Source organism: Salminus brasiliensis, chromosome 4, assembly GCF_030463535.1.
Source record: "Salminus brasiliensis chromosome 4, fSalBra1.hap2, whole genome shotgun sequence".
Lineage (NCBI taxonomy): Eukaryota > Metazoa > Chordata > Actinopteri > Characiformes > Bryconidae > Salminus > Salminus brasiliensis.
The window spans coordinates 26,758,959-26,782,943 of NC_132881.1; the positions used below are offsets into that span (position 1 = coordinate 26,758,959).

The 23,985-nt window shown below is 39.9% G+C and overlaps 1 protein-coding gene and 1 long non-coding RNA gene across 4 annotated transcripts in view; one reads left to right on the plus strand and one right to left on the minus strand.

Moving 5' to 3' along the window:
- Window positions 1-4,791: 4,791 nt before the first annotated feature.
- LOC140554607 (uncharacterized) lies at window positions 4,792-7,047 on the minus strand. Its single transcript, XR_011979632.1, has 3 exons — window positions 6,712-7,047; window positions 5,632-5,682; window positions 4,792-4,896 (listed from the first exon to the last, which is right to left on the minus strand). It is a non-coding gene; the product is annotated as an uncharacterized lncRNA (long non-coding RNA).
- Window positions 7,048-13,929: 6,882 nt separating this feature from the next.
- The window catches only part of gabrb1 (gamma-aminobutyric acid type A receptor subunit beta1), a 32,404-nt gene continuing 22,348 nt past the window's right edge, over window positions 13,930-23,985 (plus strand). The window contains exons 1-3 of one of the 3 annotated variants that reach the window (XM_072677765.1): window positions 13,930-14,394; window positions 14,530-14,666; window positions 14,777-14,844. In XM_072677765.1, the coding sequence (XP_072533866.1) occupies window positions 14,303-14,394; window positions 14,530-14,666; window positions 14,777-14,844 (297 nt within the window). In that variant the 5' untranslated portion in view covers window positions 13,930-14,302. Of the gene's footprint in view, window positions 14,395-14,529; window positions 14,667-14,776; window positions 14,845-16,825; window positions 16,874-23,985 lie in introns of those variants that run through there. The other 2 variants (XM_072677766.1, XM_072677767.1) reach the window with 2 other exon arrangements.

The window sequence follows — 23,985 nt, forward strand, 5'->3', positions numbered from 1 at the left end:
CTAAGATACTAAACATTAAATGTTAGAATAACTCAAATATATTATATTAGAATAACATAGTCCTTATACTTTAATTGAGTCAACCCACAATCTCATCTAAATGTGAATAACCTTGCATGTTTAAATCTTTCATTTGTTAAATGACTATTATCAACCTGCCAAAAACACTGACAGCATAATCCTGTGGTAATGCAAGAGTACACTGCAGTACTCTGCTAGCTAGAGTCATACTCAACAGTACCAAAAATAGTAACATGCTCTTACAGCCTTCAACACTAAGGCCAAGCAGTCAACCACTACATAATATATAATTAAGAGACGGGGGAATAACTACACATAGTGAGTGACTGTACTGTATAAAAACTCTGTATATTATTAAACAAGGACAGCTGACTCAGTTACTGGACTTGAAAGAAAGCCAACATCAATGCAGCGTGCATGGACCAATCACTGTCCATTTGCCAGTGGCGTCAGACTAAACTCAATTATTCTTATGATATAGCTGATTCACCTCACCTCAAAGATCTGGAAAGTGATCACAAATATAGTTGAGTATTATATGGGATATATTTCACAAAAGACTTAATTAATTTAGGTAAAAACAACTTGTGGGAGACTGACATTCAGGTTTAACAAAAACATCACATTGAATAAGATACTTTTGCAATATGTTTTGGGTCATTATGCACCTGTACTGTGGCATGCCATATCAGTTATTCAGCATTTGACAGAATCTGAACAGAAAGTATAGCTCTATGCACATTAAAATTCATCACCTTGTAACATGAGCCCTTATTTTCCATTTCCATACTCTTCTTCTTCCATCATTATGGTACAAGACATTCCTGGTTTCATCTGTCCAAGACATCTTGCTGCAGAGCTGGGCTGGCTTTGCTTTAGATGCTTTCTAGGAAAGCCTAATTTAGCTTTTATGTTTGTAAGTATTACCAGCGGTTTGCACCTATATTTATGTTCATCTCTTGATTGTACACTTTGATAATGATGCCTACCTCCTCAGAGGTGTTATTGACTTGACTAGATATTGTGAAGGGTATTTTATTCCAACAGGGTAACACTTTTGCAATCGTCTACTTTAGTTGTCTTCCATTGTCTTCCAGGCCTTTTGTTTTTGCTGAGATTACTGGTGCATTTTCTTTGTTTTTGGCTTTTAATAAAGATGATCTCTCTGATAGGCAGGGTTCGGTGGTAAGGTAATAGATGTAACTGTGTTACAAAATCAGGATACTAAAAAACAGTAACTGTAATCCGTTACAGTGAAACATGTAACAATATAATGATTACATGCAGGCTTACATCACAGCCTAAACAGGATCACTACTCCACTACTTTTTTTAATAATCGAGTGAGTGTATGACTGTGAGATGCTGCTGTTGTTGATGTGCTTTGTGATCTTGTCTCTCTTTTTTAACATTTTTTGATTGTTTTTAATGGTTTGGGATTTGGTGTCGACACACAGGTCGGTTTTCTGTGAATTTTTAAGCAAAGGTTTTTATTTGATTACAATGCTTTAAAATGACAAGTAATCCAAGTAACTGAAAGTAATTACAACTTTAATTGAGTAAACCATTGGATTATGTTACAGTTACGTTTTAGAACAGGTATCCAGTAGTCTGTAAAATAACCCACACTGTAAACCCGAATAAGTTCAGTTAACTCAAATTTTTTGAGGAAACTGATTACCACAAACTATTTAAGTAGACAAACTCTATTATTTTAAGTGCAAAGAATATAACATTTTTATGTGCACTGAAATTTATAAACCTTATTATCTTGTACTCAATATTATTACATTTTTAGAACTATTTAAATTCAGTCTAACTTTACTTAAAATAACTGTATATGTTGTACTTAATATTTAAATGTTTTCTTAACTATACTAAACTACTTTTAATGAACTCAAAAAATGTATACTGTAATAGTTTGGAATACTCAAAAAGTTGTATTAAGTTTAAATTAAAAATATTGTGTCAGACACACTTTTCATTTACTCAAACATTTCAACTAGAAAATACTCATACTTGACTAATACTTTACTTAAAACATTTGAGGAAACTAATTACCACAAAGTAATTGAGTTAACTTAACTCAAAATACCTTCACAAAAAATAAATATAAAACAAGGAAACGTTAATCTGCTAAAATTAACGTTTTATTTTAGCAAATCAGTAACCAGGATGCAAGTCATAAACCACTCATTTCAACAAATATATAAAACCCATTCTGAGGTACAATAAAACTTTGCTGAAGTCAAAACACATTACACCATTTAAACCAAAAAAAAAAAAAAAAAAAAAAATGTATGGCTTTGCATAGGCTTGTCACAATAATCACATTGACTAATGGTACAATGGGTTTAATGAATAAAGCAAATGAGGAGCAAGTATGTCAGCTTTTTTGGTTTCATTTTATTTGCTTAACTTGTGCATAATGAGTATTTACTTATATTCCACTCACAAATTCTTAATATTAATAATTATTAAAAGTACATTGCTCTTTAAAAGGGTTTAATTGCATTATCATGCCATTATATTATCATTATATCTGTCACATACATTTGCCTTAAAATAACTTATTATTTTACTATTGCAATAATCTTTGGGCCAGTATATAGTACAATACATTACAGCAATCGTGACAGGCCTAGCCATGTATTAATAGGGCTGCTCTGCATACAATAAACTGAAAAAATATTCCATAAAATACAATAAAATAAAATATAGTATTAAACAAAATATGTTAAGCATGTTTAGTTAAGCCCTTAATGCTTAGTAATGTGTACCTGTGCAGTAACAATTCTGTGTACAATGGCCTGTACCATGGCAACAATAATAAAAAAAAAAAACTGGCATATTTTCTGAACATATTTGTGACTCTCCAACAGAACAATTTTTGGAACTTGGAATTTAAAGAGGTGGTAATGCAATCTAGGAAAAAAAAAAAAAAAAAAAAAAAAAAAAAAAAAACTTACCACAACAGCAGGTTTATCTAACAGAGCATAGAAAGGTGATGCTTCAACAGGAATTTACAACAGGCAGAACCTACAAAAGTCCCATCAAAAGGGAGTGTATCATTCGCCAATTACACCCTCCCTAGCAGATCATTTTTTAGATTTAGCAGCCTGGGTGTTAGTGGTTTAAAGTCATCCAAGCCCATAATGACTTTCTGAATGAAGTGGAAGGTGTGGATCAGTTTTTTTGGATAGCAGATGTTTAATGCATACATTAAACCAAGTAACATGAGAAAAGCATCAGCCAAATAAGAAAGGTCATTCAGCACAATGTCACCTTCCAGCACAATGGCAATCCTTGCAGGGCTGAATTAAACAGGGGAACTTGGGTCTTCATTCACCATGGTGAGAAGACCAACTGCCAAGTCTGCGATGTCCGGTTCACTCTCTTTCTCAGTCTGAAAAATAAATTAAACAAAAACAAACAAAATAGTAAACACACATACAACAATAATTCCAATCTTTGATTTCTTTCTTCCAACTTATGCTTTCTTTCCAAAGCAGAACAAGCATACAAGATTCAGTGGTGTTGGTGGGATGTCTTCAAATGTAAAACATGAGGGTTATAGATTTTTTAATATTTTTGGTTAAGTAGTGGCACAAAGTGTCCCAAGACATAAAATTGAACAATTACTGTTGAGAGCAAAAATACTTCTTGTACTGAAATAAAAGGACGCCATTTATTTCAGTAATAATATATGGTGACCATTTAATAAAAGGGTATCCTGCAACTTTTGACTAACCCTGTACATATTTAGTAACTTACGTTCCAAGTCCTGAAAAAAGCAGAGTCATCTTCACAAAGGAACACAGGGAGGGCTCGAAGCGCAGCAGTACGTCTGTGGTTTACATCACATTGCTCCTGTAAATAGATGTGAAACTCTTTAGATTAGATGAGGGAATGAGAAGAAACAAATGAAGAGTAAAACAACAGAAGCAGCAGTAGATGCAGGATAGGAAGAAACAGGGGAAGCAGAAGAAAAAACAGAAGAAGCATAAAATTTGTGCAATATCTTTGTTAAAATTAATACTAAATGTGGTCACATACCAGAAGATCATAAGCACTAAATATGCTCCTCAGAGCTTCCGCAGTCTTGCCAGTACGTGCAGCCTTCTGCCGGTAGACAGCCAATAACCTCGGTGTATGTTTGTCCAACTCTGCATAGAACTTGCTTCGCAAGTTGATATTTGTGATCCTGTGAAATTCTGCACAAACCTAAACATTCAGGCATAGAAATACAAATAAGATTAATGTTCAATTGTATAATTTGTTGTTTTACAGTACATTACAATCTGCATTTAAAATTTGTTTATAAATTGGAATTCCTATCACATCACAAACCTTGGAGTACAGAAGATTGCAATAAAGAAGTTTTCAATAAAATTTTCTAGAAATCTGATTCTACAAATACCAGTATGAGGATAAATGTAACAAGAAAGTTAAGAAAAAGTTACCTGTGACTCTATTCGAAGCGCAGACCAATTTTCCAGAAGGTCCTTGACAGATTGGGATGGGTTGTCGGCAATTATTTGTTTCCGGCGTAATGCATATGTAGTTTGCATTAGTCTCTCTATCATCTGTAGATTTTTATCCATCTTTGATACTTCTTCTACCACTTGCACTCTTAGTCGCTCCAGACTTGAGGCATCCTCTCCTCTTGGGAAATTTGGTAGATAGTTCACCTCTGCTCGACGAGGTCTTTTGATGTTGCAGTGGGGTGACTCACTCTCTGGGTTATTTCGGCTCCTCTTACCAGAGTTAACAGCCACCTCATCACATCCAGACCTGCTTAGCTTGGTGCGATAGTTACCCATCTTAAATTTTAGGCTAATCTTCCAGCCATACCACCCACAGTGACTTCCTGGCTCTGTAAGGCAAGGATGTTTGGTAACCATCATCCTCATCATCTAATGTGTCTTCATTTTCAGATGGTCCCAACCCCTCACACAGGTCAACATTTTCCACAGAAGAACCAGCAGCACTTAGGCCTACAGAGTCTTCATCAGTAGAGACATGATTAAATAGATCTGCACTACTAGAGTCTCCATGTGTTCTGCTTTTGTGAGCATTAAAGGAAGTGTACACATTAGTACTATAGGCACAGCTCTTATATGGACATGTTACCATTTCATGGGTCCTCAAATGCCCTCTTAAATGAGTGAATAGTGTTTTCTCTGAAAAAGGCTGCTTAAACCCACACAAGGGACATGTATACACCACTTGCACTCCTTGTCCCCCTTGACTTGTCCCTTTTGTGTTTTTGTGAATCCTTGAAAGATGAATTTTAAGTGCATTGAATGACCGAAATGTGCAAATACACGAGTTGTAAAGACATGGCAAAGGACAGACTTTTGAATAGTGGTTATGTTGCAAGCGGTAATGACAAAGTAACTTGCCACGAGTATCAGAGAAGGCATCACATAACCTGCATTTCCACTCCATATCTGCCATTATAAACCAACTGACAAAATGACAGGCAAGTGACAAAAAGCTAATACTTGTTGAGGTAGGAGCTCTATATTTCTAAAATTTCTGTTATATTTCTCTCTGCTCTAAATTTGCTTTACAAAATTAGCACTTAATTAACTCATATTATACTTACCTATGCAGTTATGTTTTAGGGGCTGGACACGTTCATCTTTAGTGTACCCTCCTGTTCATGCACACACAAATACAAATCTCTTTGACAATGCAACAAATGTATCAATGTGTACACAGTAGTCAATGTCAGAGAATAATGATTTTGTTTGTAATGATAAAAAAAAATCAAAAGCACCAATGAATTGCATTTACATCTACGTTATCTGCTCTTATCATTAAATCCTTAAGCATGCAAAATAACAAAACATTTCAGAAGCTAACTACATCGACATTAGGCAATTTTAAATGAACACACAGCAAAAACAATTAAAGTTTAGACTCTGCTTTCATGGCCTTTCCACTATCAATCTCTAGCTAAACCTCTCTATTTCACTGCATTTTCTGTTGTCAGTGCAGGAATATCAAACTCACTCAAACTAAATGTGAATATGGGAAATACAAGTTTAAACACACTGTAAAGTACCAAGAAAATAACTATAGTTTAACCAAGTTTAGACATTAACAACTATTATGGGTATTTAGATGTAAAATAACGTTACCTAATTAGCCTAACTTAAGTTAACTTTCTTCTTTAACGTTGGCTAGCTAGCTAGTTAACTAACCTAGGTTAGGTACTAGCTTAGCTTTTACATCTCTTACTTGCAACCTGCACTTTATAGCTGCTGCTCTTCAAGCACATGTAACTTTATTAGCACATGTAACCTTTATTTTCATTTTTTTTTTTTTTTAATTGTAAAAAGGAAAGTTTACTTTAATTTTTTTTACTTCAACTTATATTATTATACTTTATTTACTTTGTATATACATATTTTTTATTATTATTTGTTAATTTCTTTTTTGTTATCTTTATCTATTGGTGAATGGAGGGACAGAAAAGTAAGAATTTCATTGTACAGCGTAACTGTCTGTTTCTGCTGTGCATATAACAATAAAACTCTTGAATCTTGAATCTAGCTTAGCTTAGCAAGTTAGCTGTTCCCCATTACGACAAGCCAAGTTACAGGCAAAGTAAACGGACAAACTACCAGTTTTATTTACCTCAAAAACGAACTACAATTAAACTATTTTTAAATATACTCACCAAATTACACTTCCAAGCATGAGAGCAGCAGCCACAGTAAGGAGAATGAAGACCGCTGGGACTTGTGTTGCACTATGAGAGTTCAGCAGGTCAGCAGCGCTCGCGCTCTCTCCCTCCAGGTGCTGTTAACGAGGCGCGCGAGATGGAGTTCAAAAAACGTGCGCGCACTTCAAAATAGCTCCCCTTAATAAAAAAAACATCACTTGCCGCAAATTATGCCAGTGTTTAGAACAAAAACATGTACTTATCCAGAGAAAGAGAGTAAATTAACTGTTTCTTTTTTAAAAACTGCTAATAAACTTATTTTCCCTCACCAACCGCACTGTCCGCCATGTTTGTTCAGAAATCCCAGTATGCTAATTAGACGGCTATAACCAATGGGCATGCAGGAGCGCATTGCGTCAGACGCTCCGTAAATATTAAATGAAAAACAATGAGTTTAGTGATTGTCTTTACTTGAACACATTGAGCTTGTTGAGATTAAAACTTGAATATCGTTCTATGAACTTGAATGTTTTAAGCTGTTTGAACTGTTTTGCAGTTTTGCTTACAAATAGAATAATTTTAATGAGTTCACCACACTGTCAGGGAATACAGTGCACCCAACCCTGCTGATAGGGTTTTTTTCAGCCTAATGATGGCATCCTTCACTTGTATCGACACCTCTTTGGACCACATATTGAGAGTTCCAATTAAACATCTCCCAAATGCATGTGTAATTCTAATCTCCCTAATCTGTCATAAAATAATGAGAGACCACAAAACTGCTCCTCAGTCAGCTGTCCAATTACTTTAAGCCTAAAAGGGCTGTAATTCCATCGTGATTAGCTTTATTTCAAATCCACTGTTGTATTGACAAAACTTTTGTCACAGCCCAAATACTTTTGGACCCAATTGTTATATGGGCAAAAGTTTGTGGACACCTGCTGATGCAAAACGTTCTGCCAAAATAAGTATTAAAAATTGCGTTGTCCCCCGTTGAAGATCTGATTGCATTCAGCCTAATGGATGATTAGTTCTGGATCACACATGCTACTTTAACTCATCCCAAAGGTATAAGATGGAGCTCTCCGGAAAACTGAAGAAAAGAAAGGAAAATCAGAAGAGAAATGAAGAAATAAGAAAGCACAATACAATACAGCCTGAGCAAAGTGAAATGTAATGATTAGTGTCTAGGAAAGAAATGTCAATTCAAGTACAGAGGTTAGAGATTGGCTGAAATAATAATAGATTACTTTGAGAAAGGAATGACAAAGGAAGCAGCCGAAACTGAGTTTATATTGAAGTCTTTTTCAGATGTAGTGTGGAGGGAGGACACTGAAGCGAGGACAGATGACAGATTCTCTAACTTTGTGTAGTAATTACAGATATAAATAGACTTTGGATGTCACCGAGCATTCATAACGAATCTCTACTTTTAAACCTTTTTACTCCTCACTGCAACACCACACACACACTTAGCGCTACTGGCTATTGCATTTGATTTTCTTGTTCTGCGTCTTTACTTTGATGAGCATGTTAAACATCTCTCCAGCAGCCTCTTTGTTCAACAGCTACATAAAAAAATCAGTAGAGTACAGCACAAACTCCTGACTTCAATAAACCTAAGACGGAACTTTAAGTTGCTGCTTTCAAATACTGCTCAGAATCATCACTGTGCAATCTTCTTTCTGGAGGCCTCAGAAAGTGCTGCAAGACAAGACAGCCTGCCATCACACAGTTACTGATATTTATTGGTTGGGAGGCAGAGATGGGCAAAAATACATTAAATCATGGTGCTAACAGGACTCTGCAGATGCTGTCCTAAATCAGAGCTGTTCTAACTGTGGCCTCCAAACGTTTTTCGTTTGGCCTAGCAGATGACATCCATCTATTTTGACAGTAACATGAGTAGATGGATGCCCACAGTGTTTTTGGCAATGACACTCATTTGTGGTTAAGATACTGATCTCAACAGAGCTCTGTAACAGACAGAAGTATTGGAGAGAGCTGTACGATCTAACAGCGCTTTGCTAGATACATGTTATATGCTAAAACCTGTTTACATTATTTGAGCATGATCATTTCTTTATATAAGAAGCTGGTACATCACTTCTACAAATAAGATTCAACCTCAAGTGGCAAAGAAAAGACTACAAGTGTAAACAGGCCAAATGTTTTAATACACACTTGTATTAATACACAATTGTACTGTTACCAAAGAATAGCCCCATCAGTTTGCACACAACTCCCTGTAGTTACTTTAGAATATGCCTTAGTGTGTAATAAGCCTTGGAGTGTTTATTATCTATGTCTGAAACTGGAGGTAGCTAGCCGACCTGATGCCTTGCTGTCCACACAGCAGTATAGTGATGAAGGTCTCTGTAAGTGAATCACAAAGGCAAGTGTTTCGCTGTGTTGTCATTAGCCATTAGCATTTTTGCCCAATAACATTGAAGGCTAGGATACTAAACTTCAATTTAAACGGGACTAGTGCCTTCCTGCCTCAGAATCCTGTCTCAGAATTTCAGATACAGAGTACATAAAGTACATAACAGATGGGTTATGTGAGTGTTTGTGAGTATTTTGCTCAACCACGCTACCAGTGGACAGGTGACAATCAACCTATATGGATGTTTCCATGTGAGATCAAGTTGGGTGGGGATAATTGTAACAGACCAAGGGGCTTGTTGTACCCATCATGAAAAGCACAATTAGGTCTATATAATTTTACGTTTGATAACTTATAATAAGAATAAGGCTTATTACACGCTACGGTGTATTGTTCCGTAACTACAGAGACTTCTGTATAAAATATATAATATATATTATATACAATATATAAAAATACATTAAATATCTGCATTTAAATAAATCTGATTAGTTTAAGCGAAAGCAGACAAAAAAAGTTTTATTGACATGACATCTGTTTTTAATGTGTTTAAAAAAAACATAATCATCATAACATTAAAACTGCTGCCGGTGAAGGAAATAACATTGATGATCTCGTTACAGCGGCACCTGTCAAAATGTGAGATATAATAGGCAGCAAGTGACAGCAACAGTAAGTTCTTGAAGTTACAATGTGTTGGAAGCAGGAAAAATAGGCAGTTGTGAGGTTAGACGTGCCATATTAGGCGAGCCAAATGGCTAGACACTGAAGCTTTAGCTCAGAGCATCTCAGAGCATGGCAGGTCTTGTGGGGTGTTCCCGATATGCAGTGGTCAGTGTCTACCAACAGTAATCCAAGAAAGGACAACCAATGAACCAGCAACCGGGTTATGAGTGCCCAAGGCTCATGATGTGCTAGCCCGTCTGGTCCGATCCCACAGAAGAGCTACTGCTGCATAAATTGCTGAAAAGTTTAATGCATGCCTCACCATGCCTGAGCTGTTTTGGTGGCACACAATATTGGGCAGGCGGTTTTACTGTTATAGCTGATCAGTGAATATAAATTCTTTTTAGCACTGTGCTAAAACTAACCCTGCTGTATGGGGACATTACGTTAGTCTTGGGTAGCTCTCACTGTGAATTTTTTAGATGCTCTACACCTTTCAGATCATTTAGGACTGAAGTGTTTGTCTTATACAGAAGCAGTCTTCAGGGTCAATCCGGGGAAATATGATTGACTACAAAAATGGCCACATAACTTACAAAAATTCTACCAAACACTATTAGTTGTCTTAATAGTCTTTGTCTTTTTCATTTATTTTTATGATGTGTTTTCGTAATGGTTCCAAAAAAAAACATTACAGCTGTTATTTTTGACTGCTTCTTTATTTTTGCTTCGACCACTATAAAATACACACACACAGTTTGCCAGTGAATCCAAACTGCTATTTTTGTCAAGGCAGAGTAAATAAGACGTAACCCACATCCAGCTAAAATAACTCGACGTTTGGCATGATTTCCAGTTTGCTACTGAATATACTGTGTGCATTAAGAGGGGGCCCGTTTATTTCTTTGACTGAAGAGCCCCCTTGAGATGAAACCGTATTATTACAATATAGACTGTTTGTGCATGTGTCTCGTTTGACTGTGTGTCAATCATTTTGAAATATCTGACCTAAAAACATCACACCATGATGGCAAAAGGACAGCAGATGCCGGTGTGTTTTCACTACTGGACAGATATGCTTGTACAAAGGGTCTACAAGTCAATTCACATTGTCTTACCTGTGCCTTTCTAGTTATAAGACATCTGATGTCTAAAACCTCAAACTTTTCACTTTTGCCCCCCCCAAATCTAGTGATTGCAGTTGCAGTAAAATCTATGTAATGCTAACCTACATCTGTTCCTTCATGAATCTGACTGCAAGAGAAAACAATCAGCCCAGAGTCAAGTCCCTGTGAGGTGCCACTGGGGAGAGACAGTGGGGCTGTGATGAACTCCGCTGTGCTCCTCACAGCTTGAGTGCACCTTCTTCAGGGAGACGTGATGGACCCATGCAGCGAGACAAAGTCTGTCCAAGAGAGCGTGACCTTGACAGCACTATGAAACTGAGCAGGTTGGCATGTGTGCTCAGGGGGATTATTTCAGTTTGTAATCACCCTAGGTTGAAATCTTTAGGGCTGAACAAACCCTTACAGAGCTGAATGTGATAAGTGGAGCAGCAGAAGTAGATGTCACAGTGTAAGAATGTTAGAATGTTTTCAAGCTTAGTCTGCTGGATGTACCAGATGATGGCAGTCTAGAACTGTAAAAACAAACACACACACACAGATGTGTCAAGCAGTAAAAACAGTAATAATGTGTTACTGAATTTTCCATTGAATCTGTGAAACCCTTGATCAGAGCATCCAGCTGGCCGCTCATGTCTGGAAACTCTATTTTGGTTCATCCAACCCAGTTAATGTACACTATTTATCAGTGTACATTAGTATCCAGACGCCCCTTCTAATTAATGAATACGGCTGCTTTAGGTGCTCCCTTGAAAACACAATTACTAATTGAATGGAGCAGCTGCACACAAGCCTATAGTCAACATGAATTCATGATCCATGACTAATCATCTAACATCATTACCTGATCTCACTAATGCAATCAAGAATGCAATCAAGAAAGAATGCCATCAACTGCTCACTTTTAACATCTAATGTAAAGTCTTCTTCGAAGAGTGGAGAAGATGTAGTTTCTTATATTTTATATTTTAACAGGATAGCTCTGCATTGTCCAAATCAAAAAGCTCATTTATGAAGAGTGTTGACAGTTAACCTTCCCCAGAGAAATGACTGAAACCAGTAGAGTTTCTAGACAACGCAGAGCAAATGACATTTTTCCACCTGACTGGAAAACCAGTGAAATTCCTGATAACTTGGAACTACATCGTGTTGTCAGGCTGCTTCTCTGTGCTATAGCATATTTTATATGTTTTATTTTTGTACAATATTTGCAGGAATATTTCATATTTAAAATTCCTGTAGAGGATTTCATCAAAACCTGGCCTGGTCAGACATCACTACTTCATACAGGCTACTGGCCTCGCCCAACATTGCTACCTCAGAGATAGTACACCAGCTGCCGACCTTGTAGATATCACTACCTGTGTGATAGCATACAGGCTACCAGCCTCGCCCGACATTGCTACCTCAGAGATAGCACACCAGCTGCCGACCTTGTATGACATCACTACCTGTGTGATGGCATACAGGCTACCGGCCTCACCCGACATTGCTACCTCAGAGATAGCACACCAGCTGCCTGCCTTGTATGACATCACTACCTGTGTGATGGCATACAGGCTACCAGCCTCGCCCGACATTGCTACCTCAGAGATAGCACACCAGCTGCCGACCTTGTATGACATCACTACCTGTGTGATGGCATACAGGCTACCGGCCTCACCCGACATTGCTACCTCGATGATAGCATACCAGCTACCGGCCTCATCCAACATCGCTAATGTTACCTCGGTGACCTTGCCTGTACTCAACCCTGTCCAAAACATGAGTTATGGATGCTGTTGAAATCTAATGTTTGTGTTGCCATGACATCACCTAAACCTTCCCAATCTTTAACTTACTACATCACTAGCGTCTCAGATCGTCTTGACTGGTCAAGTAATTTTTTTGTGTTTTTTTTACATAAAAAGAGTGAGTTCCCTTTAAACACATCCAAAACAGCTGGTAAACATCAGTAGACCTAAATGACACCTGTACAAAACGAGAGCGCCTTTACTCAGCTTTAGGAGAAAAGATTATTCATGGGTGCTGGAGGGGTATAAAGACCCCCTGGCACTGGGCTGTGGAGCAGTGGAACTGCGTTCTTCTGGAATGATAAAGTACCATCTATTATCAGTAAGTGAGGAACAAGATTGCATGTTTTCCCACCTCAGCCAGTGTTACATAAACTATCTGCAGGGGCCAATAATTCACATGTTCTAGGGGAAATGTTTTCCTCTTGAAATTTATATTTTCTCAGGGGTGGGTTGGAGTGGCATTTATAATCCAGAACTGATCTTCCAACATTAGCACCTGGCCTCACTATTGTTACTGTGGCTGATTGTTTACACATCTAGTGGACAGTTTCCCCAGAGGAGTAGAGACAGCTACTAGAGCTGGTAATTACGACACGTGTTCTTGGGAAGCTGTTTCATTTGTCTTTATTTTCAGTAGAAAGTAAACAGCAGGCTGATAAGCAGACATGCTTTGTCTGATCATTTTATTCGTAACTGTGAGATTCCCTTAATATCTGATGGAAAGCTGGATATTTGTTCTCCCCTCTGAATAAACAGTGATTATACCATGTTCCCGCGCTTTCTCCACAGTTCTCTGCACGGTCCTGCTCTCTGATCTTCTCTCCTCATCGATTATTTGCAGTGGCGAGTTGCTCTCCGTGTTGTTGTTGTTGTTTGTGTGAACTCGCCTCGCGCTACTTCAGCCCGTTTCCCGGGTTACAGACAAATAAGTCGCTCGTGTTCGGGCGCGTGACGGCGTTGCGTGGCGCGCGGTCTGACCGGAGCGTTCACGAGCGGCACGAGTGGAAAAACAGAAGCCACAAAGCCACGCGCGCTTGGCGCTGCTTGCGCATGCCGTGTGTGTGTTTTACATGAGTTGTGTTTTTACGGCGACAACACCGGCGCGCACTGGAGCCGCTTCACCACTCCTCAAGCCGGAGTGGAGAGTCCGTTAGCCGGGGCAGAGCGCACGGTGCCGGGAGGGAGTGGGGAGGTGTGTGTGTGTGTGTATGGTGGGAGGGGGGGGGGGGGGGGTGCGAAAAGAGCTGACCGGAATACTGATACTGATTCTGACACAATCCACAAGCAGCACCTCCGCCAGTTACTCCGCGCGCGCATCTTCATCATCATCATCATCCTCCTCCTCCTCCTCTTCATCATTCTCATCCTCAGCAACAGGAGCAGCAGCGGCTGGGAAACCGGCAGGACCGCAGCAGCGCGTCTCGCGCCGCTTTCCCGCAGATCGTCTCTCGCGCTTCGGCGGGCCGCATCGTCGCGCATGCGCGGCAGCGTGGCGGCTGGAACCGCGGAGGACGAAGTTTTTTGCTCCAGGCTTGTTTCTCTCCCTCTCTCTACCTTTCCCTCCCTCTCTTACTCTCTTTGTGTGAGTGTGTGTGAGAGTGTGTGTCTCACTGTGCGGGCGCGTGGCGGGAGCGATGTGGGCGAGCGGAGCCCGGTGGCTCGCGGGGGTCGCGTGCCTCCCGGTGTTGATGGCTGTGGCGCTCGGCCGCAGCCCGGTGGCACACAGGTAAGGCGCGCCGCGCGGCTCGCGCGTCTGCCCGCACGCGTGGTGCAAGTACAGCGCTACAACACCCTGCTCTCCTCTCTCTCTCTCTCTCTCTCTCTCTCCCTCTCTCTCTCGTCCTGTCTCTCTCTCCTCCAGCGGGAATGAACCCAGCAACATGTCGTACGTGAAAGTCACGGTGGACAAACTGCTCAAAGGCTACGACATCCGACTCAGGCCCGACTTCGGAGGTAAATGCTGGCTTAAAGTGCGCGGGTGTGACGATAGAGACGAGGGTGAGGATGAGGAGGAGGAAGGATGATGCATGTTGTCGTTGTGCTGGATTGATGGATGGATCCTTGCGCTTGTCCTGAAGCTGCGTGTCCGTCTCTGCGCCGTTTTGCAGGTCCTCCGGTGGACGTGGGGATGAGCATCGACATCTCCAGTATCGACATGGTGTCCGAGGTGAACATGGTGAGTAACGCTGTTAATTGCTGTAGACTCAGAGGCAAGTTTAGCTCTGGATCTGGATGGGATGTGGAGGACAGGGGCTGTTAAAGTGCTGGTTATGATAGAAGGTCTGCTATATCACTGTAAGTTTATCCCTGCTACTGTTACAGGGATCACTGGAAGAGTTCACTTAACACCTGGGATTTGACTGTGCGCTCAGTGTTCGAGCGGACTGATGGATCTTCAGTGTTTAGGCATTTGTGGCATTTGTCTGAAGCTCTTTTTACAGTGTCACTTGCAGTTGAGTGATGTTGCACACATAGATGAACATAGTGTTAGGGTTTTTCTATAAGTAATGGGAAAGGCAGTGTTGTTATCCACTACACCAACCAAGTACATACAACCCACATGCATGCATATATTAGATACACACTCAATTACTCCCATAGGCAATTACTGGCAATGATAGATGCAAGATAAAACAGCCATAAAGACCTGTTAACGAGTGCCTGATCATAATGCTGATGGTTGGGAACTTTTGGTGAGGGGGCGTTTAGTGCCTGCTCCTAATGATTTGATTTTTTTTACAATAACCTCAAAAATACAGTAGCTATGCCTGATTTCCCCTCTGTAATATTAACATCTTTCCTCTGATCATCTCATCCACCTGCTCCCCCTCAGTGTGGGGGCACACACTGCTGGTGCTCATACAGTGAATGCATAATCTTCTGTGTTCTTCATTTAAAGCTTTGTAACAGTTTACTGCATTATCTCCAGGTGGCAGATCCCACACTCGTAAAAGAGTCATGCTTTGTTGATGGCATAAAATCCCTTCATCATCCTTATATACAAAGGATCATCAGGCTTAAGGGGATGTCATTAATAATAGAAATCTCAGTGATAACAGGTGTGGTGGAAATCAGTAGTGGAGAGCAGTATGCAGCACTGTAGTCTTGGTGGGATGTTGGTTTCTTCCACTGTATGCTTGTATATGGTTGGCTGGGCAGTAAAGTTCTATTTGATTTTGATGTTGAATATAGGATAATTAGTGTGTACACTATCTGACCCTGTAGTCATCTTTACTCCAGGTCTCGAGCTCCATTGGCCACAGGTGAACTTTTGTTCTGACAAGGTGTCACATTTCCCATGCTGGGAAAGGCTTTTTTAGTGAATTATGGATAGTGGCCTGGACAAAGCCATTTCCATGACAGGCGGTCATACATTAGTTATTTTAGTGAGTGGATGCTGGCTTTGCAGGGAAGACCCATGGAGATGAACAGGAAGAGTAGCCACCAGTAGTGACTAGTAGTGGACTGAGGTTAGACCATACATACAGTCTTCCTTTGGAAGTTGTAGTGGGTTTGTAAAAATGTGCATTACTCCAGACTATAGTGCTGATAGACTGTACAGCCAATGTGACACATTTATATGAAATTATAACATTTATATGATATTGTAGTTCTATAATTACTGACTGTAGTCCATCTGTTTCTCTGCATACGTTGTTAGCCTCCTTTCAGCCTGTTCTTTAATGGCCAGGATCCCACAGGACCACCTCAGAGCAGGTTTTATTTGAGTGGTGGGTCCTTCTCAGCACTGCAGTGACACTGACGTGGTGCTGGTACGAGTGGATCAGACACAGCAGTGCTACTGGAGTTTTTAAACCTCAGTGTCACGGCTGGACTGAGAACAGTCCACCAACCAGAAAAATCCAGCCAACAGCATCCTGTGGGCAACGTCCTGTGCCCACTGATGAAGGGCTAAAGGATGGTCAACACAAACTGTGCAGTAACATGTGCATGAGCTTCTGTCTCTGACTTTACATCTTGTCCAACTAGGAGTGTCTAATAGAGTGGCCAGTGAGTGGACACTGTGTTTAAAAACTCCAGCAGCACTGCTGTGTCTGATCCACCCAAACCATCGCAACATACGCCACCAACATCTCAGTGTCACTGCAGTGCTGAGACAGACCCACCACCCAAATACTACCTGCTCTGGGGTGGCCCTGTGGTTTCCTGACCATTGAAGAACCGAGTAAAAGGAGGCTAATAAGGTATGGACTACAGTCTGTAATTATAGAACCACAGTGCTTCCATATGGTAAGTGGAGCTGATAAAATGGAAAATGAGTGTAGAAACAATGAGATTGTGTTATGATGTGTTATGGCTGACTGGTGTATGTATTTTAGTGAACCATGCCAGTAATTGGGAAATTTACTGCTGAGTTGTTTCTTGACCGGCTGTGCTAATGAAAGGTCTCAGGATGATTGTAGATGTGCCACAGGTACTAAGGAATGACCAAAGAGCCTTTTCCATCATCAGCTTAATCTCTTAAACAGCTGAAAGTGTTATTATAAACTTCTATCACCAAAGAATAGCCCCACCAGTTTGTATAGAAGTCCCTGGAATGATTAAATAATACGCCTTAGTGTGTAATGGCAATGGTCAAAAGCCGATCTGCACCTAGAGCCCTTCGAGCTTCAAGTACGGCTCGGCTCGACCCGCCATCCCTCAAAATCTGCAGAAGACAAGCGTCCAGGCTCTTTTCTGTCCTGCACCAAAGTGGTGGAACGTGCTTCCCCTGGGTGTCCGAACGGCCGAGTCGCTCGCTGTCTTCAAACACAGACTGAAGACCCACCTCTTCCGAGAATACTTGGACGAATAGCAGAGTACTATGGTCACCTTTTTGACTTGTGCTTAGTAATGTCTAAAGCTTAAAGTTATCTTTGAACTATTAGTCTATTCTAACTAGCTGAGGTTTTTCTTGGGTAAATAGCACAGCACTTTTGTAAGTCGCTCTGGATAAGAGCGTCTGCTAAATGCCATAAATGTAAATGTAAATGTAAATGTAATAAGCCTTTCTGGCTTAAGGGGTTAAAACTATTGAACAGATCAAGAACAAAAACACTCTCCAGGATGTAGCTATAGATGGAAAAATAATAAACAGGCGAGTTTAGCACAAGATGTAAACTTCGTGTGAGTTTTTAGAAAAAAATCCAAGTTCCAGCTGGGAAAATTAAAAACACTGTAGTATTCTGAGAGACCTCATTAAATAAAAATGAACCTGTGTCAGAGTGGTGGAAGGAGTGTGATTTTAAGGAGCTGTGCGCTCACCCCACATCCAAGAACTACACATTCAGTTCCAGGTTCACAGCTACTGTAATGGGTTGCATGGGAAGCATTCCCCACACAAAGCTTTGGTATTGCAGTTTTTTGGTTTTTGAAGTCATACATCTATACAACCGCTACACTAACATCTAGAAACAGTGTGTGCTGTAGGAGCAGGCTTTGTCACTGCCTGCCACGCTCAAGTTTATAATTTTGAGACTAAGATAGGGTTGGGCAGTATCGAATGCAATATTGAGTTTGCTTACAGGGTCAGAGGGTCAGATACTAAGTGAACGCTGTTCACAATTTTAAATCAGTCTGACAATTACAAATGTTAAACGGCTCTGAATCAGGAGAGAGAAGCTAATTAGCATTAGCTCTGTTAGCAGGATAACAGTCTGATCCCCACAGAACTCAAAACTTAAGTCTGGCTTACTGAAAGCCCACTTATAAGTGTTGTAAAATGATAATGACTGCTGTTGGACAGACACAAAGCTGGTGTTGGATCTGAAGCCCACTAGCTATGATACTCTTTGCTAAGCTAGCTCAGCTACAGATCCACTGAGTATCAGACAGCTAATAACAGCTGCTATTGATTAACTACTCAGCTACCGAGCTGCACAAATGCTGACAATGAAAAAATAGCAGAGAGGCTAAACACCACAGCACACAAATGTTTCAGCTAACTAAGGCTCAAATTACACAAGTTTAGAAGGCCTCATATCTGAGACTGTTTAGACTAGTTCATCCAGGTTTGCTTGCTTTCCCATTTCATTTTAATTGAACTCAGTATGTCGCTAAACTTACAACTTCAGTGAGCTTGGGCTCAGTGAGCTAAACTTACAGCTACAGTGGGCTTAGGCTCAGTGAGCTTCCACAGCACCCCCACCCTGTGGCTCTCTTAAATGCACATGGGGGAATTAACTTATTTAGCCGTAAACCAGATAGACACATAACAAACGTTTGACACATTAGAAATGTTGTCATTTTGAAATCCCGTCCTCATTTTGAGATCATCAACATTTTGAAATACCACCCAACCCTGGAAAGAGAACAAGACGTCATAAGCCAACATTTATCTTATTGATTCGATTGTAAGGTTAAATGGTTGTCGGGAAAGCATGAGAGCAGGACAGCATTGCCAGTCAGTTCTGGGATTTAAACGTATGACCTTCTGGTTGCTGGCTCACTTCTCTCACTACCAGGTCACCAGCCACCCCAGGATTCATTCTTTATTGATCATTATTGATCTTTCAATGTGCTGTCTCGCCAGTTGTGGTTCTTTTTGGCATTTCAAAACAATCATCAGCAAGGGATCATTTTACAAGAGGCCTGTTGGATTGTTGTATTTCCTTGTATTACCTGAAATGTCAATTTATGTGCCTCATTTTCTTCCTGGCCTCCAGAAATGAGGAGACAAGAAATATGAATATAAATACAAAAGATAGATGATGCTTAGACAGATCACCAAATATAGATACAAATACCTTTGAAATGGACCCAATACAGCACTTACACTCCACTTACACTAAAGCAATCTTTACTGGAGTCACAACAACAAAAAACATGTCACTGTTAAATTACTGTCCAATTAGACAAAATTACTGTCCACGCCCAGACAAAACCCTAAGCCTTTTGTACATCACTTAATAATTCATAGTTGACTGCAATCCGTTCCGTGTGCCTGATCATGAAGAAAAGTGGATGAACGAATGTCAGGATTTTTTTTGACCAAAAGAGTCATTAGGGCTTGACTAGGACTGTAGAATTAATAGATGTCTAATTAGTGGAGGTGCCTCAGTGGAGATGAAAAGCAGTAAGAGTGAGAAATGGACTTGGAACATCACAGAATTGTTGGTGTTGAATTAAGAATGGATAGGTCTAATAAACCCATACTGTTTAACCCCTTAACGCTGGAAGCCTTATTACACTCTACGGTATATTATTCAGTAACTACAGGGACTTCTGAACAAACTGATTGGGCTGTTCTCTGGTAATAAAAGTTTGTAATAACACTTTTGGCCTGCCGGTGACCCATATGCTGTTTAAGGGGTTTAAGGAAACTGTGTCTTATCATATACCATATGATACAAATATGGTTCATCATTTAAATGAGTTGTGTTGCAGTGACATAGACTCCATATGCCAATGCCATAGATTTTTTTTGATTCCTTAAGAGGCATGTTTGTAAAAGAGATGTGAGTGTGAAGAATTAACTTTGACTTCTTTAAATCTTTAAAAGATTCTTCACACACATCTCTTTACAAAAATGCCTCTTTATGGAGCCAAAAACGGTCCTTTTATGGTATCGCTTAAATAACTCTTTGTAGCACCTTTATTTTTAGGAGTGTACAGATTTAAGAAACTTGAGAAAAGCTGTGTTTTCAGTTTCGCAGTGTTCTTCTGACACGTACAGCATGTGAGCGTGCCAAGATGTTCAGGTAGCTGTGTACTGAGAAAAGAGCTGGGTAATGGGGGAGTTTGTCCTAAAAATGAAGTCAACCTCATTTAACCAGAGTTTGTGCTGATCTGCAGCTTTTCTTTCAGAGACCTGCATTTCCCTCCGATGTGTTCATCAAACTCTCTCTCTCTGTCTCATTCTTTATGCGAACACATTCTGTAATCCTCTGTAATGCTAATGTAGTATTTTGTCAAAGTGCGTAAGTGTAGTATGATATTGACAGATACTTTTTAAAAACCTGATATGAAAGAAAGCTGTCATTCCTGGGCTTATTGATTTCTAAGAATCTGTATACAGGGACAGAAGTAGAGACTATCTCAAAAATTAATTGTGGCAATACTACTTTCATTGACCTTCGTGACAGCTTGACAATATGTTTTTTTTAAAGGAGTGAAAGAGTAGCACATCTAATTACGATTTGCGATCAAATATGATACTTTGGGAGGGTACTGTAAGAGACAGGGGAGGGAGGGGTTGGGAAATCCCTTTGGGCTGGAGTTCAGGTGGCTTCTGCATTGTGGTAAAAGGCCAGACCCCCCTCTTTGGTAAGTGGAGGTTGGGATAAGAGATATGGCAGAGCTAAAGGAACATGACAGGGTGGTGGTGGGTTGTGAAAACTTTGTTGAGATGGAATTTTAGGACTTAACACTGGGCGAAGAAGGGGTTTCAGGAATTCTCCTCCTTCCAAATAATCAGCCATTTCATAACTGTAGATTTGTATAATCTATTGACTATAGCTATGAATTTGATAGTGTTTCCAATGTTTGATAGTTTGTGGTTCTGCATGTCTTGCTATAGTGCCACTTAGTCGTCTGGTACTTTCTACAAAATCACTTTTTGGTTTTATACAATGCATGGGTTGATGTAAAGTCTTAAAGAAATAGTGAGTGCAGGGAATAAGCTTGATGTAAGACTGGAACGTAAGACACACCATGACACTGGTGTTTGAGTTTAGTATTGTGGTGCATTCAGAGAGGGCTGCTATAGCAGAATATGTTGGCCTTCTACTTTTACAACACCGCTGAGCTACAAGTACCTTGTTTTTCTTGTTACCCCCCTCCCCACCCAACCAATTTTCTCTATGCGCTCTCTGCATCTCCATGCTCTCCCAGACTCTTTATCCGTAGCTCTCTAGCCTGCTCACGTTTCTGGAAGATGATTGCAGTTTCTCGAGTGTGATAGTCCTGGAGAATTGAAGTCATGGGAAAGAGCACTGCAGTGCAGAGGCGATAGGCATTTGCATGGTTGCTACCTTGAGTTTGTGTGCTCTGTAAAGAAGTTGAGGTGCTGGAGTGATGATTTTAAATGGTTGTCAGTGGCAACAGCTGCTTCTAATAATAGACTTTGAGGCATTTGTCCTAAGCGAACCTGAGGCACACCCAATCCTCCATCTCTCTCTCTCTCTTTTTGTCTCCTTCTTACTCTCTCTCTCACTTTACATCTCAGTCAGTCATTCTTTGCCTCTCCAGCCCGACTCATTTTTGCCCCGCTGGCACACGCCCCCTTTATTCAGACTAAGATGCAAAACATTCTGCAACAGGGCCGCATTTAATTAGGGAAAACTGCCAAACCGAGAACTAAACAAGGGATTATTTGCTCAAGTTAAAGGCAGTTGGACTCAACAGCGATCCATTTAAATGGACAGCGATGTGTAGCCAGGAACGTCCAGCTAACTGAGGCTCAAATTCATATCTCAGAGCAGAGAGTTTTTTTTGACTGTTTTGAGGCACATATAGTAGACTGGTTCATTTAGGTTTTGCCTGTCCTTGTAATCAAACTTAGCATGTTGCTAAATTCACAACTACGGTGGGCTTGTTTTTTTCCCACCTGTTTTCAGAGTGTTACTTCACCAAACAATGAGCTTCCACACTTCAGTGCCTAGATTTCACAATTGCAGCAATGCATTTGTTTCTCTTTTCTTGAGCTTTCATCAGTTTGCAAAGAATAGATCCAAATTCTTGCTGAACCTGTCACAGTTGCACGGCAGCTCTTTCCTATTTTGTGTTTTGCGCATTCACACGGAGTGCTAACGCTGCTACTCAGTGAGCGTGGCTGTAGTGATTCCTGCCGTCGGGGATGTCACGTGCATACTCTCTATTATGGGATCGCTGTAAGAATCATCTTTGTAAGAATCATGTTTGCAAAGTTCTCTGATTGTGAGGAACCTTTTAAAGAACTTGACATAACATGTTTTTGCTAATTTATAGATTTTTCACTCTCACACACTTTTTTTTACAAACATGGTTCCTTAATGAAAAACGTAGCTCTTCTATGGCATTGTTCAAAGAACTCTTTGTAGCACTGTGCTGCTGAATGTTCCATATTTGATAATGTCAAAATTGTACACACAGAATTCCATATGGCATGCATTTACAATTTTTCTTATTGTGATGTCATAATAGTACGCATAGAATTCCATATGGCATGCTTTTATAGTGGTTCTTATTGTGATGTCTTAATAGTATGCATAGAATTCCATATGGCATGCTTTTATAGTGGTTCTTATTGTGATGTTATAATAGTATGCATAGAATTCCATGTGGCATGCATTTATAGTGGTTCTTATTGTGATGTCATAATAGTACACATATAATTCCATATGGCATGCATTTATAATGGTTCTTATTGTGATGTCATATTAGTACGCATAGAATTCCATATGGGATGCATTAATAGTGGTTTTTATAGTGATGTCATAATAGTACGTATAGAATTCCATATGGCATGCATTTATAGTGGTTCTTATTGTGATGTCATAATAGTACGTATAGAATTCCATATGGCATGCATTAATAGTGGTTCTTATTGTGATGTCATAATAGTACGTATAGAATTCCATATGGCATGCATTTATAGTGGTTCTTATTGTGATGTCATAAAGGTACACATAGGATTTCATATGGCATGCATAGATTCATCCATATGTCACCCAGTAAACTAGCATTCACTCAAGGCCCGTAAGTGAATTTGTAGGTGCCCCATATAAGTCTTAATATGTGGCCAGATATCAGAAAGTTTGTTTCCCCAAGACATGCTCTGAAGTGCTAGCATAAGAATCTTCGAAAACTAGCCTAAACTGTGTGTGTGTGTGCTCTGTGAGGGGAATCTCAACCAAAGTGTTGCAGCACAGATAAGGTGAATGAGGAGCAAGTGCTGGAGCAGTTCTCTCAGGAGGGTAGCAGCATTCAATTGAAACATTTCAAGTGCATTTAGAACCCCCTTTTCCATCCCCTCCCTGGGCTGCCCTGGGCCATGCTGAAAGACCTGGACAGACAATACAAATGATCTCCATGATCTCCATTCATTTTTAATCTTCTGCTTTTTGGGAGTGGAAAAAAATAAAAGCTTCCACATGGGTTAATAATTGCAGAGAAGTGTGGTACCACAGTGCAGAAGCCCTGATTATGAGAGAGCTTTTCTATAACACTGCAAATGAAAGTTAGAGGGACAGCTTTCTGATAAATCGATAGGATTATATGTGGAGCCATTTTTATTTAAAAACAGGAACACCTTGAAATAGAATAGACTCACACTGCATATTAATATAAGAAGATCGAAGTGAGGCACTAACAAGGCCATTTGCTGCAGTATTTAAAT